The 17,103-nt window shown below is 40.1% G+C and overlaps 3 protein-coding genes across 3 annotated transcripts; all 3 read right to left on the minus strand.

Annotated features, from left to right (window-relative positions):
- Positions 1-132: 132 nt before the first annotated feature.
- On the minus strand, positions 133-3,602 carry LOC146454723 (uncharacterized). Its single transcript, XM_085095136.1, has 2 exons — positions 3,451-3,602; positions 133-1,806 (listed from the first exon to the last, which is right to left on the minus strand). Exons 1-2 carry the CDS (start codon positions 3,544-3,546, stop codon positions 949-951), a joined length of 954 nt encoding a protein of 317 aa, XP_084951262.1. The 5' UTR covers positions 3,547-3,602; the 3' UTR covers positions 133-948.
- Positions 3,603-4,361: 759 nt separating this feature from the next.
- LOC146454724 (protein rolling stone-like) lies at positions 4,362-7,308 on the minus strand. The gene is made up of 2 exons (XM_085095092.1): positions 6,825-7,308; positions 4,362-5,805 (listed from the first exon to the last, which is right to left on the minus strand). Exons 1-2 carry the CDS (start codon positions 6,897-6,899, stop codon positions 5,077-5,079), a joined length of 804 nt encoding a protein of 267 aa, XP_084951218.1. The 5' UTR covers positions 6,900-7,308; the 3' UTR covers positions 4,362-5,076.
- A 4,055-nt stretch (positions 7,309-11,363) lies between these two features.
- LOC146454725 (protein rolling stone-like) lies at positions 11,364-17,053 on the minus strand. The gene is made up of 2 exons (XM_085095093.1): positions 16,184-17,053; positions 11,364-12,100 (listed from the first exon to the last, which is right to left on the minus strand). The coding sequence occupies exons 1-2, from the start codon at positions 16,256-16,258 to the stop codon at positions 11,372-11,374; spliced, it is 804 nt and encodes a 267-aa protein (XP_084951219.1). The 5' UTR covers positions 16,259-17,053; the 3' UTR covers positions 11,364-11,371.
- Positions 17,054-17,103: the final 50 nt, after the last annotated feature.

Here is a 17,103-nt window from a genome sequence, read left to right on the forward strand (position 1 = left end):
TAAGTGAAGGTCTAATTTCACTATTTTTTAAAAAAAGAGGTGAAAATCCCCATGATAAGTCCCCTTTAAATTGGTTTCCTATTCATATCGAAATCACGGCGAAACAGACTACACTACAATGTACCTTGAGAATGTTTTGTTTTTGTCCACAGTTTATTACTTCTTCTGTTGATTCTTTCCTCAAAAAGCAGAATAACAAGAATTACACTGGGCAGACGAATAAACAGTAGAACCGCCCCTCAAGAAAACTGCCAAAGCGCAATCATGTTGACGTCATTATGCTGTTGTCACTGAAGTCGCTTAGTAGTGATATCTCTTCTCCAGTGTCTAGAGTGATAACATAATTTTATTGATATTACTGGTGTAATGAGTTTTTGTGTAATTTTATCACTAGCTTATTATTACTATTAATTATACAGCTAAATTTGTCACTTCCATTATACTATATCAAATTATGAATCCTTTTATTATTTTTATTTATTGTCATTTGACAACCTGAAGGTATAGTTAATAAAAGGCAATGATTATGAAGCCTGACAAACGTTTAATTATATCTCTTTGTTAGCATTTTTGGCCTTGACCGTGCACAAGTCAATAACTTTTGAAATGTGTTGGAGCAACTGACCAATAGAAACGTTCCTGTTAAGATATCCAAGTATAGTGTGAACATGATTGTGCACATGGTCGCAGCCATTGCAGCACCATTGTTGTCATGGCAAGGTTTCGTAACCAGTCCTTCAATTAACTGTGCCGAAACATGTCTTGTTCTTTACGACTGGAATGGGTCGTCACTTTAAAAGTAATTGTAAGTGTAACTCTACAGATTTTAGCCATGTTTAGCGCAGAATAAAGAAAACAAAGGTAAACTGCATGAAGTACTCTGTAGTCTCAGTGTGTGAGATGCGCTCCCCTTAAATTCCTCTTTGAGTCGTAACGGCAATGTTTACTCTACCAAATCAATTTTTTGCTGAATTTCCTTCTCAACAAATACCGGACACGAAAAACGATAAACAAGGCAAGCTGAGCCAGTGGATGACCAAGAAAAACGAATCCTAAGATAGTACCAACGCTTTTACTTGGGTGTCCATTGTAATCGAGTACAGAGTAAACAAAAGGTTGACCCAAGCTGTTCTTCCCTTGGCTTGCCCAGTACACAACAGTAAACATGACATAAGCAATGCTAAAAAGCATCGGATAAATTACGTGAAATAACCGCACAGGAACAGTTCCAAGCAACGTTTCTAGCAAAATAAAAACAGTGTTTAATATCTGGGTGGTAACTATTAAACCATCAACTTGATATCCCACATAATCACAGTCAGTTGCAGTGATAAGTAGGGCGGTATTGGCAGCAATGTTGTAAATTACCCACAAAGTTTCATGAAACCGTGACATAGGAATTTCTTGCATGACTTCTAACGGATTAACAGACACTTTAACTTGTTCGCGGCTTCGACCTTTCTCACGCGCTGTGTCCTTCTCACGTGATCCGGAGATCTCCTCGCGAGACTTCTCGCGTGAATCTATATCTGATGAACGCGATATTCCGGTGCGGTATTTCAAAGGAATTGGTTCAGGACTGCCCATTTCATACTCTCCTTGTTTGCATTCTTCTTTGTAATAGAATGCAGTTATTAAGGTGGAAAAGATAAAGTAAAGTGTCACAAACAGGAAACTCCAGTTTGTCAGGTAGATAAACCACTTTTCATGTCCATTCGATGGGTGGAAACCGCTGTATATGATCCAGGCACTGCAGTACACGGCGACCACCAAGCGAAAAACGAGGACCACAGGAACGCCAAACCACTGTAAACAGGGAGAAAACGAACGTCAGGCCTGTTCTTTTTATTAAACAATACTTTTAAAACGTTACATATCGTAAAGTAAGCACAAGGCTTACATTTGTTATTGCAGGCACTTATTTTTTGTTTTTAGGGCCTTATTTTTAGATGAAGGGGGAACTTGTTTTTAAGACCGATTAGGGGATTATATGCTGCAAGGAATTTTGCGTTTCAAAATGATCGGGCTTAACAATAAAAACAGCTTAAAACACTAAGATAGCAGCCTAAAGAGCTAAACCTAACTGTCTATACCGGATGGCTTATTTCATAGTTGGTCCATTTTCAGAGGGCCTCAGATAAGAATCTTAAGGCATTTGCAGGTCTTGGTTCGAGTATGCACACCAGCGACTTTCGTACAACCCAACTTCTGATTACTGAACGCAACAATGAAGGGTAACAACACGCCGCGCATCACGGTGGTTCAGCGGTCCTAAGAATTAAGGGTGCGTTTTTTGGGGAGAATCCAAAAACGGATTTGTGACCTCAGATCATTCGGATCATGGTGCATCAAAGGAACCGACGAATCCACTCTGGACAAGGATTCGTCGGTTCCTTTGATGAACCATGATCCGAATGATCTGAGATCACAAATCCCTTTTTTGGATTCTCCCAAAAACACGCACCCTTAATTGAGTCTTAATTTCTTCCCAGGGGACGGCCGCCATCGTTCCACAGTACACCCTCGGTTGGCACGGTTTTCAATATTGACCTCATTGTGGTTTGTAAGAGCTCGGTACATAGTCAGGTACTTACCTCGCAAATTCTCGAATACAGTTTATCTGGATGACATTTCAATACTGGGAATTTTTTTTACTTTTCTTCCACAGAAACGTATTTTGAAGTGCATTAATTATCGTCTGCAAGTCCGAGCGCGTTTACACTGTTTATCTTAAAACAGAAGAAAACAAGGCATATAATTATCCTCGCCCCAATTTCCGGTAGAGACGTGTCAAAACACGCGAGCGCCGATGAACTACCCGATCGCTCAATGCTTTTACTAATTCCCGAGTATTAAACGTCTTCGAAGGACCCTCTCAAGTTCACAGCAACATACCGTGTACCGAATACTTAATGTGATATTTTTCTTATCAGGTGCTCAAATTTCGATTTTCAGTGTTTGAAACCTTTGAAGTGAGATTAATCAACGGTATTATAACATGCGGTTGTGTGATAAAAGAATGAAATGACATTGCGAGTGAAAGTGTATGATGACATTCATGAGCCCGAGACACACATTACCAGTAGGGTTTCGAATGTTCTTGGGGGTCTGTCACCAAAGCAATGATTACTGGTTATAAAAGCCGAAATAAAATGAAAGCGGAACTCTTTGCTTTGCTATTCAGTTGACAATATCACGTACTTTAGTCTGACAGCTTAGCGCCAGCTTGCATACAAAAAAGTTCACTTAAACAGCCGAGGAGTGGAATTCCTTCATGCCAAACCTTTCAGGATCCTTCAGCGATTCTTCAAAAGCTTTGTAGCGAAAACCAACCGTATGATTAAGAACGAATCCAGAGTACCAAGAAGCAGAAATTTTGGTCGTATGCAAATAAGCGAATAATGGCGAAATTTACGTCTGCTCTTAGTGCTCTACTCTGGCTCTACTCACCGGAGTTTCGGCAAAGTCACCTGCGTTTGAGTACAGTAACCTGAATTGAATCAGCTGAAATTCCTCTTTCAATTCCTGGACTTCTGTCCTCCACATTTTACTCTCAAAATAAAATTACCCGAGCAGGCGAGGAAACTGAAGTTGAGACATAAATATGCATAAATTTGTGTTACGATCCGTGTTTATTGATTTGGTTAACAATAAGGTGGAGTCCCTGAGGAGATTTATTGTGACACCACGTGCTTATACCCGCGGTACGTCAAACCATGCTGTTTGATGTCAAAATTTGGAGGATTACCTGTTGTCGTTAAAACAGAAAACATTTAGCCGGCGATTCTTACCAAAAACGAGGATTTTGACCGAAAACAAGAATTTCATTAGCATTCAGAAATAATAAACGTGTAAACTTTCCTACAGGTCCTACAGGCTAGGGGGTGAAACGGACTTGTAACATTTGTTACAATTTGCAAAAAGTAGTTCTCAGTCTCATTCGAACAGTTTACTACGGGAAGGGCTTGGACGACAAGAGCTTTTTCCATCTTCATCTCGCCTTCCTATTTTCGCGCGTTGGGTTTTACGATAGAGATGAAACAAGAGAAACAATACCGTTGCAAAGAGCCAGATCGAGTGACAAAACCTCAGGGTGGAAAATCCTCGGAATTTTGGTGGGGGGATCTCCAAAACTACTATGTAGGCTTTCATTTTGTTTTCAATTGAAATCGTGGTGGATCTTTCAAAGAGATACGTATTTTGCACACGATCTAGCTTCACCGATAGATGACAGCTAACCTCCAAACTTAAAACAAGTGGCAAATTGGCACTGACTGTTCGAAAGGTGCTTATAACTTACCTTTAGTTACTAAACGGCCTAAAAAGTATAAATGCCAGGAAAAGTAAAGCTCCACTCAAAATCAATAGTATCCAGCTTTATTTTAAATAACAATACCTCGCAAAGTATGTTACAACGGGAATGAACAGTTTTGCATGTATTGCTATTATCATGTTACAATTCAAACGATTTATAAGGGACCCATCACTGTTGTTGACTACATGTGCTTTGTTTATTTTTCCTACTTATTTTTTTATTCTCTTTCAATTTGGACCAAGACTTCTAAGGTGAATATCTAAAATGGCACTATTACAGTCCGTGTTCATAGCCGGATATGCTATTACAACATACGACATACGGGTGGATATATGTAGTCAGGAGGCGGGCTCCCCTCCCCCCCCCCCCCCCTTACATTCACTATTCACATTCACATATCGGTTCCGGGATTGTAAGAATGTTAACAAAAGGAGTTAATGAATTTCCTAATTTTAGAAGTCGTCTCACCAAACTTATTGATTTTCAATCAGGTGGTTTCGTGCTCTAACTTTGCTTGCTAATTCAGTACAACACCAGTAGCCCATGGGCTCCTGGCAACACTTGATGTTCAACGCCAAAGGATATTTGTGTAAACGTACAGTTGGGACTTCATAGCCATTTTGGTAATTTGTTTACATCATCACAAAATTTGATATTCAAATATAAAAAAAAGGCTTGTGTAAAAGTATATTTGGGTGCTGGTAAAATAGTTAAATCATCTGTGCCGTTACAGTTGGCGGCATTGATTCAATCTTTGGTACTTATTGCTTGCTGCATTTAAAGCTCAGAAAACCTCGCAGTTTGTACAGGCCAAAAAGGATAGCTTGTACAAGAGGCTGCCCCACCAATACAAAGCCAACAATAATGCCTGTAGACATGGCTGGAGTGTTGTTATAATCTATGTATGAGTAAATATAAGGTTCGTCACGAGCATTGGTGCCTTTTGCTGCCCAAAATATCACAGTCAACATTGCGTACAAGAAACCTAATATCCACGGATAAACAACATGAAGAATTCTCACAGGAGTCGCACTCAACATAACATCAATCACGATTAAAACACTGTTAATCAGGTGGGTTGATATGTCCAAACCACTGGTCTTCCCGCCAAAAATCAGCGTCCAGTACAACAGGGTGATCACAATGGCGACATTGGCGGCAATGTTAAAGATTGCCCACAGTCCTTTGTGATACCAAGACATGTTCTCGACTGGTTGAACATTCCCTCCTTCCACGTCATTCCTGTCACTTTCCACAGCCTTCAATTGCATAGCGGTAACCTGTTGATTTGTTCCGCTAAGATGATGGAGAACGCAAACCACGGTAGCCCAGATGAAATACAGCGTAAGCAATGTAAAGCCCCAGTTAGTGAGGTATATAAACCACTTTTCTTCTCCATTGGCGGGATGAAAGCCACTGTAGATGATCCAACCGAGGCAGAATCCGGCGGAAATAGCTCGGAATATGGTCACTACTACATCTGGAAACCACTGCAACAGAAACAATGAAATAGATTGTTAGTTCTTTGATCATTACTCAGCCTGTTATCTTTCTCGAGACTCAAAAGCGAAGACGGCAAACGTAGGCAGACATGCCCCTCTCCACTCCCCCTGCCCCTCCCCCTACTCTTGAATCCCACTCCCTTAGCTTTTTGCAGCCCCTGAAGAAGGTTAGTTTCTTCTTACCGAAATAAAATTATCCTTTTTAGCTGTCCGATCGGCCTTGCATTTCACTTTACCCTCCCCCTATCCCCAACCCCGCCAAGAAAAAATGTGGACAAGTATGAGATTCAGGTCATTAGTATACTTAAGCTGGAAAACTGACACGCTTTGACAACTATCTATTCTACATTCTCGTTGAACCGCGGAAAAACGCCCGGGCCACGCCATGATATTCCCTATCACGCATATGCATCGATGTCACCCCGACGACTTGTGAAAAAAAGAAAATTTTTATAATCCAGTGGAATTATGTATCGATTATGGATAAAAACGGAGTTTCGTCAGCTGATCCTGGAAAAAATATTACGTTACTACAAAGTTATTTGTGACGTAATAAACCAATTATTTACAACACAAGGGTCACAGTACACTGTCTAGTAGTATGGCCTTATAAATGGCCTTGTCCGAGGTACGCTTCAACAATGTCAAGTCAGATTATCTGTAGCCTGTAACTTGTAGCAAAGCAAATTATGATAAAGCAAATTCAACAGAAGAAGGCTTCATTTGTGTATTTTAACTATTTTCATCTTCCCGCACGGCGTAGTCTGTTAACACAAGAATTTGGGTGTTTCTGTTTGGTCTAAAGAGAATTAAAATAAGAAATGTGTAGGGCCTGTAAATCAAAACATACTAACAGAACGTATCCTAGTATACTAATTTATTCAAGATATTGGAAATGATTTACATTTTTTTAGTAAATTAAACGGTATATAGGGCAGTGTAGAAGGTCACGATAAAACAACACAACACAAACTGATGCCTATAAAATATGGCAGAATTCAACTTACCAGCGACCTGATGAAATCTTTAGCGTCTGAATGCTTCAGTTTAACTTGAGAAAGACGAAATTCCTCACGACACATGGCTTCGAACTCTGTTTGTTAACGTAGCCTGCGTAGACGGCGCAAACGAGCAGTCTAAGCGAAATCTGAAATGCGTAACACCGGCGAGTTTTAGCATATTTAGGAAAAGATTAACCACAATTATCAATATCAACAAACACAATTAGCATGTTCTGACGTCATCCGTCCATTGTTGTATTGATAACGACAGGCTTTCCGCACGCACTCGCACCCCCGGGCTCGCACTTCTTTCAGTTTTTCGTTTGAGTTTGATTTTGTTTCGTTAATAGGAAAAAGTTCCAAACGAAACAAAACTGCGGCGGACCGTAGAGGACATGCTGCCTATATTTCATTTTCGCGCTTAAAAAAGAGTAGACGTTTGCGTGGATTTTGCCATTCAGATATCAATCCTGCGAGCAGAGGTTTCTCCACCGGATGGTACGCTATGTGGAACCAGTATACCATGGGTGCAGAGGCAGGCACAAGACACGCACGATGGAAGGGGCGCCCTCCCGTCGTGCGTGACTTGCGCTCCGCGCTCGCCTCGCTATTTTTTCGTGAGAGAAAACAAGAGAGCCGCGAAAATTATCCTCTTGGAGTCAGGGTATGTAGCGTGGCGACCCGGTGGAGAAACCACTGCTTGCAGGGTAGATCTTGACGGTGGATTTTGTACAAGCTGATTTTGTAGCGTGGCAACTTGATTTGGTCCAATAGGCCATTTCCACGATGGCGTCATTTACTACCGACTACCAGAATCCCTCCGTTTGTTGTTTTCTCTTGCAAATTAGGGATATTGTTTATGTGTAAACCTCACTAGGAATACAAAATTTAAATGAGAAAAGAGAAAAGAAGAGGATTATAGTAGTTGTAATTAAATAGCGTCATCGTGGAAATTAGCTCTGGGTAATGTAAAGCGGAAATATCTTCGACCTTGTGGAGAATTGAACCCATGACCTGAGTTAGCTTTGATACGAATGAAAGTAACATCATATTGTTGAGCTGTACCGTGGGAGATTTGAATAATTTGACTGGCAGCTCGTTTGTACGGTGTTCGAAGAAAATCACTAAAAATATCAGCTACTTTGATTCTTGCTTTGTTTTCTTGTCACTACAAATATCGATTTCGATTTTAAGGTTTCTTCTTTTATTGAAAAAAAAATCGCTTTGATTTATTTTGTGATTTTTGATTTCTCAAATGAAATTTTGATTTTTTTTTAATCATTTTGATTTATTTTGTTTCATTTTTGATTTCCCAAGTTAGGTTTGGATTTTTCAAAATGAGTTTTTGATTTCCAAAACTTGTCCGTTTGATTTCTTAAATGAGTATTGATTTCCAAAATTTGTCTTTTGATTTCTTAAATGAGTTTTTATTCAAAAAATAAAGGACTGATGTGTTATTTCCACGATGACAAACCGAGATCACCGAAAAATAACAACACATAAATTACAGAGCACCCGTTTTATACTTCATAAAAGACCGTTTTCCCGCTAACTAAACCAAGATTACAAATCTCAGATGATATTCATAATAATTATTAATTAGCGGTCCTGGAACTCGTAATTATTACGAGTTTCAGGACCGCTAAAACTATCGCCAAGACTTGATTGGCCGAACGAAACATTAGCGATGGGAGAAGGGGAGGAGAATTCTCCCTCTGGACGAATTGTTTGTTGCTGTTGTTGTTGTTGTTTTTTTTTTTTTTTTTTTTTAGCATCGCTTCTGCAGGAATCTTTTGCGGTTGAAATCGTCTGAACGAATATTTTTGAAGATAAAATTTGCGTAAACATTATTCAGCATTTTTGGGTCCGTTCCAGCTGGGAAAGGGCTCGGTGGAATTTCATGGATCTCTGTGAAATAAAATGACCCCTCCCTTTTTATTTTTGTCCATCTTATAAACTGCACTTCCTTGGCTACCTTCTCGAACTTATAAAATCTAGGTTACATTTTGTGTATCACTGAATGCAATTCATGTTTTCTTACATTGTCTAAGGCGCGGCTGAGTGTTTGTCCCTGGTATCCTGGTGAGATTGTTTGGGGATGCGTCCCTGGTCTCTTCGGTGGGGATCTCATTACTGTAAGGTCATCATCAAGGCAAACAGGACACTTGTTAAACCCTGTGATCCCTCTGTATTGACAAATGGCCTACCATTTCTTGGAGTGTGCCTCAGCCGGCTTGAAGCCCCTACACTAACACAGCAATTTGTCTGCAGCAACTATGGCTATAATGTTAGCTCATCTGAAATAGCTCTTTCCTTAGGTTAGGACTTACTAGAAACAAGACCTTTACTGATAATCTATCAGACCAAATTTGTAATTTCTCGGTACCCTTTTTGAGACCACTGTTTAATAATAAAACAATGATAATTTATAGAGCACCAAACTCTACTAGTCGTCTGCATCAATTTTAAAAATTAGTACGTAGCTCAAGCATTAAAGTAAATTATTAGAAAATACTTCAAATAATAAGCTATGTATGGATCAAAGGACATGGTCTCTAGAATTCATACTCATGCATTTCTTTAAAACAGACTTTCAGATCAAAATGGTTGCAATATATACTCATTTTCGAACAAAAACGCCTCAAAAACCATACCCTTTGCTGATATACATAGCTTATACAGTGGGATGCCCCCAATAATAATAACACTGAACAATTATAATTAATAGAGCACCAAACTCCACTAGTCATCTGCATCAATTTAAAAAATTAATAGTTCAACCATTAAAATAAATTAAATTTCCCATGTTCAAAGACTTCTGGTAGAAAATACCTGCCAAGCCGGACACTAGAATGGCATTCTTTGTACAATCAATAAATTATGGCCTGGATATTATTTCAAATTGAGCTACCATCCCAACCTGGGGATACTATAGCGACACTGTAACTATTAATAGTAGAACAAATATGGTTAATTAGTAAAATTATACCTACAATGTAATTAGTTTACTTGTCATTAGTCCGCCTTCTGTAATTAGTCTTAGTAAATTGTGTTAATACTGCGGAGATCTTTTAAAAAGCTCATTAGAGCTTGCTGGATCTCCTGCCTTATCCGATACTACATGTGTATGATTATGATGTATATGTTTGAATGAAAGAAGGCGAATAAAGAATACCCAGAGATTGTTTATTGTAACAATCTGAGAAACTCGATGTTTGTGTTCGTGAGCGGAAGCGAACAATCAGATAAAATCACGTACACGTAAGTTACATTAAATTAACATCAGCTGTGCAACTCTATTGCCTAATATTGACTTTATAACCAGTCTAACCTTAAATTCAGTCAACAACTGAAGCCATCAGAATTGCAAATGACTTACAGTGCTTTGCCTCTTCGTGACTGAAAGATGAAAATCTGGTCGCTGACTTGATGAAAATTTCCCAGCGCCTACAAGACTTCAGACTTTCCCAACAAAGACAATCAAACATTACAGTTTTTCTCGGCTTAGTACTGTGTACAGTACATACAATACATGTAAATGATGAAAAAGACTTTTCCTTCAAATTGACTTTGAAATTTTGCTGAGCAACACGCGCAATTGTAACTTGCCTTAATAAAGACCTCGTTTCAGCTCTGACGTCACTGGTGTACAGTTGTGTTTAGTTACATTACCTCTCTATAAGGCGGACACCTAGAGCTGGTCCCGCTTTAGAGAGAATTGACTGTATTTTTTATTGAAATCGTGGTTTTTGCACACGATTTAGCCCCACCGATAGATGACAGCTGATCTCCAAACTTAAAACAAGCGCCAATTTGGCACTGACTGTTCGAAAGGCACTTACAACTTACATTTCGTTACTTAACGGCCCAGAAAGTATAAATGCCAGGAAAAGTAAAGCTCCACTCAAATTTAACAGTATCCAGCTTTATTTCAAATAACGACACTTCGCAAAGTATGCTACAAAGGGAATGAACAGTTTTGCATGTATCGCTTTTATCTTGTTACAATTCAAACGATTTATGAGGAACCTATCACTGTTGTTGACTACATGTGCTTTGTACTTATGTTTTTATTCTCTTTCAATTTGGACCAAGACTTTTAAGGTGAAGATCTGATATGCTACTACAACACACGGTGGATATATCAAGGTACACCGGCTCCTGTTGTAGTCAGGGGTCGCTCCACCCCCCCCCCCCCCTTTTTCCTTATAGGATTGTAAAAATGTTAACGAAAGGAGTTCATGAATTTCCTATTTTTTAGAAGTCCTCTCACCAAACTAATTGATTTTCAATCACGTGGTTTCATGCTCTATCATGCTTGCTATTTCAGTATAACACCAGTAGCCCATGGGCTCCTGACAACACTTGGTTTTTAAAGCCAAACGTATATTTGGGACTTCATAGCTATTGTGGTAATTTTGTTTACTTCATCACAAAATTTGATATTCAAAGACAAAAAAAACTCAGTTGTGTGAAAGTATACTTGGGTGCTGGAAAAAAAGTTAAATCATCTGTGCCGTTACAGTTGGCGGCATTGATTCAATCTTTGGTACTTATTGCTTGCTGCATTTAAGGCTCAGGAAACCTCGCAGTTTGTACAAACCAAAAAGGATAGCTTGAACAAGAGGCTGCCCCACCAATACAGAGCCAACAATAATGCCGCTAGACACGGCTGGAGTGTTGTTATAATCTATGTCTGAGTAAATATAAGGCTCGTCAAGAGCATTGGTGCCTTTTACTGCCCAAAATATCACAGTCAACATTGCGTACAAGAAACCTAATATCCACGGATAAACAACGTGAAGAATTCTCACAGGAGCCGCGCTCAACATAAGGTCAATCAAGATTAAAACACTGTTAATCAGGTGGGTTGATATGTCCAAACCATTGATCTTCCCGCCAAAAATCAGCGTCCAGTACAACAGGGTGATCACAATGGCGACATTGGCAGCAATGTTAAAGATTACCCACAGTCCTTTGTGATACCAAGACATGTTCTCGACTGGTTGAACATTCCCTCCTTCCACATCATTCCTATCACTTTCCACAGCCTTCAATTGCATGGCGGTAACCTGTTGATTTGTTCCGTTAAGATGATGAAGAACGCAAACCACGGTAGCCCAGATGAAATACAGCGTAAGGAATGTAAAGCCCCAGTTAGTGAAGTATATAAACCACTTTTCTTCTCCATTGGAGGGATGAAAGCCACTGTAGATGATCCAACCGAGGCAGAATCCGGCGGAAATAGCTCGGAATATGGTCACTACTACATCTGGAAACCACTGCGACAGAAACAATTAAAAAGTGTGTTAGTTCTTTGATCATTACTCAGCCTGTTATCTTTCTCGAGACTCAAAAGCGAAGACGGCAAACGTAGGCAGACATGCCCCTCTCCACTCCCCCTGCCCCTCCCCCTACTTTTGAATCCCACTCCCTTAGCTTTTTGCAGCCCCTGAAGAAGGTTAGTTTCTTCTTACCGAAATATTGGGCAATAAATTACCCTTGTAAGCTGTCTGATCAGCCTAGCATTTCGTTTTATCCTCCCCTTACCTCCAACCCCCAGCGCCAAGAAAAAAATGTGGACAAGTATGAGATTTTTAACAAGCAAGCGAAAGCTTAAGGTCGTGTCTTTTTCGATTCAGGCCATTAGTGTACAATACTCATCAACTTCTTAAGCTGGAAAACGTGACACCCTTTGACAACTATCTATTACTCGGGCCGCAAGGCGGCACGAGTTAAGGTTTCGGTAGCATTATCAAATTCTTTTTTTATTTTTTTGGTCGCGATGGGCCGAGAGATAAGACTTCGGGCCATGAGTCATTGTTTTCGGTCTCGTTTTTTGTACTCGGGTGGCACGAGTAAAGTTTTCGGTCGCGTTTTCAAATTCTTCGCGTTCTTTGTACTCGGGCCGTAAGGTGCCGAGTTAAGTAATCAACGAAGGGGACGGGGGGGTCCCGAACTCCCTCATTTTTTTCGCTTCCTTAGCTCCCCCCTCCCTTTCCCCGAAGTATTCTGCGAGTCACTATTCTTTAGAATCAAAACATTTGGCGTCGGTTGTGAAGCGTTTGTGAACGTTTCCCTTAGCGCATGGAGGGTTCTGGAGTCGTTAGAACAAAAAGGTAAAGGCAATGAGAGCATGTCGAGTGGCAAAGAAAGCAAAAACGTAAGGATTAAAGCCCTTGGATATAGCATATTAAGGAGAAGAGGAGGCCGGCAGCTCGAACATGGTGCATTCCGTTTCGTCTGATTAGCGAGGGTGACATGAACCTTTGGAAGGTTTGTCGCACTAGCAGCAACCACATGAATTTAACTCCGCATGATGTAGATGGTGGGCATAGAAAACGCGAATGCGAAATCACTCGAAATCGATACAGAAAAGTATAGTGAGGTTTTGCAGCTTTCTTCGGGACCCTCGCAAGACACTGCAGAATGCTCAGAAAATTAAAAGAATTCCAAAGATTTGAATAGGACATTTTCACTATGGCGTCATTTTACTACAACTACCAGAATCCTTCTGGTTTTTCTTTTCTCATGCTAATTAGAGCTATTGTTCTTTGCTCTCCACTGGGATTACAAAATTTACATTTGAAAAGGAAAACGAAATGAATTCTGGTAGTTGTAGTAAAATGACGCCATCATGAAAATGGCCTATTCAGACCTCACTGCAAGCAACGCGAATGTTTTACAGAAGAAGAATGGTCATATCGAATCGAACGATCGATCGCAAGTGCACGCTGAGGAAGAGGGGAAAAGAGAGACAGTTTCTGACTCGGCGCTCGATGTTTAGGTGACTAGGATCCATTAACCCGTTTTAACTTTCAAAGGTCATCTTTAAGAAATGCCGAAATCCACATTTGAGAAAACTGCTGCTCTTTAGCTTTTTTTTAATGTCCACGCCTTAGGTTTTTATCTAGAGACTTACAAGTTCGAACTTCGCATAATAAACTCACAATAGTCCCAAAAGAAAGTTTCGCTGAATAGCTTTGATTTGGGTGACCACAGTAACACTTAATTTTCCAATTTGACTTTATAGAGATGTAATCGGTGACGCGATCGCTATCGTGTCACACTTAGTTCTGCGATGACAATTTTCGTGTTTGATTCCTCTGCTGGAAAAAATCCCGAACCTTAATTGGTTATCGCGCGGAGCATTTTTATTACGAAACGCGAAACAAGGCACGTTCAGAAAAATTGGCAGGCCAAGGAATACATCACGCACGACAATTTATCCGAAGGTACTTGCAATTTTGCCACTGATCAGTTTTTGAATTTGTTCAAGGAAACCGTTTTGTCAACAAACTTCTTGAAATTGTGCCGTTTTGTTTGGCTAAATCATGTTTCATATCGTTGATACTTCTGACTGAGTAAAAGAATTTGAGCTTATATTGATAAGTTGATATTGGAGTGTTTATGTCAGTGTATGCTAAGTATAGGAGATTTAATTTAGAAATTGTCAATTGTAAATAAATTTTTATCCATCGTCGACAAATGCTTCCCCAAGAACCTCCCATTAAACAAGATCTTCAACATACACACACTAAAACTCAGCTACTCGTGCATGCCAAACATGAAAACCATCATCGCATCACGTAAAAAACAGATACTCTCAAAGTAGCGACAACCCCAAACCAAAATCATGACCCTAGCTGCAACTGCAGGAAGAAAGCAGAATGTCCACTTGATGGTAAATGCCTCCAAGCGAACGACGGTAAGAACAACAGAATCGTACGTGGGACTGGCATCAAACTTTAAAGAAGACCAAAGAACGATACCGAAACCACAACACATTCTTCCGAAACGCCAACAGACGCAATGCAATTCAATTCAATAGGACATTTCCACTATGGCGTCATTTTACTACAACTACCAGAATCCTGGTTTTTGTTTTCTCATGCAAATTAGAGCTATTGTTCTTTGCTGTCCACTGGGATTACAAAATTTGAATTTGAAAAGGAAAACGAAATGAATTCTGGTAGTTGTAGTAAAATGACGCCATTATGAAAATGGCCTATTCAATTTTATATACACTTATTACAACGAAATACAATATATTTTACAGTAAGAAAAAATTAAAGGTACAGAGCAATTTACTTAATGATTTTACTTTCTACGGAAGAAGTGCGTAGTGGCCAAAGGAGCAAGGCTTTCGTGTTGGCCACTACCTCTGTGTAGGGGGAAGACGAATAGGCTCGGTGATGTTAATCTCGATTAACATCGCCGACTTCACTTAAAGGGGAAGAAAGTTGAATAGTACTTATACCCGCTTAAAATGAGCTCAACCCTAGAAAGTTAAGAGAAGTTTGGAACAAAGAATTTCTGCCGAACATCCGCAGTGAAATTCGCAAGGAGTTCGACTCTCTCAACGCAAGCGTTCGCAACTTAAACCGAAGATTCGATGAGCTCGAAAAAGCGCAGAACTTTATTTCAACGAAATATGATTCTGAGATGGAAGCAATACAAGCTTTGAAGAAGCAAAACCAAAGTGTAGAAAATCAGATTGATACGATTGAGGAAATATCTGGAACTATCTGAAACCATCTGAACAATATATGGACCCTAAAGGACGCAAACAAAACATTTCTAATTAAATGGAAAGTACTCAAAAAGTGCAAACCCGATAATAACACAAACAAGAAATGTAACCTACGTCTTCACGAAAAGTTTATGTCCGTAGAAAAGATCTTAGTAGCCTGAACAAACGCAATGAATTACCAAGTTCAAGCCCCCACAGAAATAGATATGTACTCAAAGTCTCTCGAATAAAATAACGTACAGTAACCGTTTGTATCATTGCACGTGAATTGTATCACGCCACGAGCATTATGGCACGTGAATTGTATCACGCCCCGATCATTAGTATTTTATCCGCCAAGCAAGTTCGAATGATTTCACAAGTCCATGCCCTCATATAACCTCTTGTATGACGTAACGTAACCGTTTGTATCATGGCACGTGAATTCTATCACGGCACGTGGAATTGCATTTTTATCGCCTAGCAGCCGCTTGCTTTAAATCGCCAGTTTTGAGTTACTTTATATAGCCAGCTTTTGAATCAGTTTACGGTCATTCGTTGAAGTTGCATGATGAGTGTGCTCAGCTCCTGACCATATACGAAACAGAGCTGTAGCCATAAAATGATGAATCACATTTAAAGCCTGAACTTTTTTTCCTGAGTGTATACCTCTATATCTATCGATTTTGGGGAGTTACCGATGCTGGAAGTTATCACTGCCAAAAGACCACGCACCACGCACCACGCACGACTTACGCACCACGCAGTCAAATATGGCTCGAGTATAAGCTGAAAACAGCTTCTTGTATCAAAACAAACTGATACCGATAAAATATGGCAGAATTCAACTTACCAGCGACCTGATGAAATCTTTAGCGTCTGAATGCTGCAGTTTAACTTGAGAAAGACGAAATTCCTCACGATACATGGCTTCGAACTCTGTTTGTTAACGTAGCCTGCGTGGATGGCGTAAACGAGCAGGCCCAGCAGTCTAGGCAAAATCTGAAATGCGTAACACCGGCGAGTTTAAAACATTAACTGCAATTAACAAATTACAAATTATCGACAAATTACAATTAGCATGTTCGGACGTCATTATCCATTGTTGTATTGATAACGACGGGCCGTTCCGCACGCACTCGCACGCCCGGGCTCGCACGTCTTCCAGTTTTTCGTTTGAGCTTGATTTTGTTTCGTGAATAGGAAAACGTTCCTAACGAAACAAAACTACGGCGGCCCATAGAGAACATGCTGCCTATATTTCATTTTTGCGACTAAAAAAGAGTAGACGTTTGCGTGGATTTTGCAGGTCATTCAATCCTGCAAGCCCCCAGGGGGGGAGGGGTATTCAACAGATGCTTCGGTAGGGAGGTGCGGCCCGGGCGTTTAAACCCTGGCCCTGTTTAAGACACAATTCTTTGTTTTCCCTATCCCGTTTAAGACAGAATTCAACCTCGTTCAGAAGGGAAAAGCCCTGGGAACGAGGTTGGACAGAATTCAACATTTTCAGACCCTATCTAAAGGCTGGTTTCCATATGATCGCGGATCGCAGATCGCAGATTGCAATAAGGTCTGCGATCGTCTCCGATCGTCTGCGATCATATGGAAACTACTTCTGCGATCGTCTGCGATCCTGCGATCGCGATCGCAGAAGATAGAACCATGTTCTATCTAAAGGCTGGTTTCCATATGATCGCAGACGATCGCAGACCTTATTGCGATCTGCGATCATATGGAAACCAGCCTTAAGACATAAAAATCATACCCTGTTTA

This window comes from Pavona decussata, unplaced genomic scaffold, assembly GCF_977016875.1.
Source record: "Pavona decussata unplaced genomic scaffold, jaPavDecu1.1 SCAFFOLD_300, whole genome shotgun sequence".
Taxonomy (NCBI): domain Eukaryota; kingdom Metazoa; phylum Cnidaria; class Anthozoa; order Scleractinia; family Agariciidae; genus Pavona; species Pavona decussata.

Bases quoted from the DNA above. Each gene is read 5' to 3' on its own strand.
- LOC146454723 (XM_085095136.1), bottom strand. From the start codon at position 3,546: ATGTGGAGGACAGAAGTCCAGGAATTGAAAGAGGAATTTCAGCTGATT. The intron at 1,807-3,450 runs GTGAGTAGAGCC...CCCTGTTTACAG, and splicing joins GTGACTTTGCCGAAACTCCG to TGGTTTGGCGTTCCTGTGGT.
- LOC146454724 (XM_085095092.1), bottom strand. From the start codon at position 6,899: ATGTGTCGTGAGGAATTTCGTCTTTCTCAAGTTAAACTGAAGCATTCA. The intron at 5,806-6,824 runs GTAAGTTGAATT...TTTCTGTTGCAG, and splicing joins AAGATTTCATCAGGTCGCTG to TGGTTTCCAGATGTAGTAGT.
- LOC146454725 (XM_085095093.1), bottom strand. From the start codon at position 16,258: ATGTATCGTGAGGAATTTCGTCTTTCTCAAGTTAAACTGCAGCATTCA. The intron at 12,101-16,183 runs GTAAGTTGAATT...TTTCTGTCGCAG, and splicing joins AAGATTTCATCAGGTCGCTG to TGGTTTCCAGATGTAGTAGT.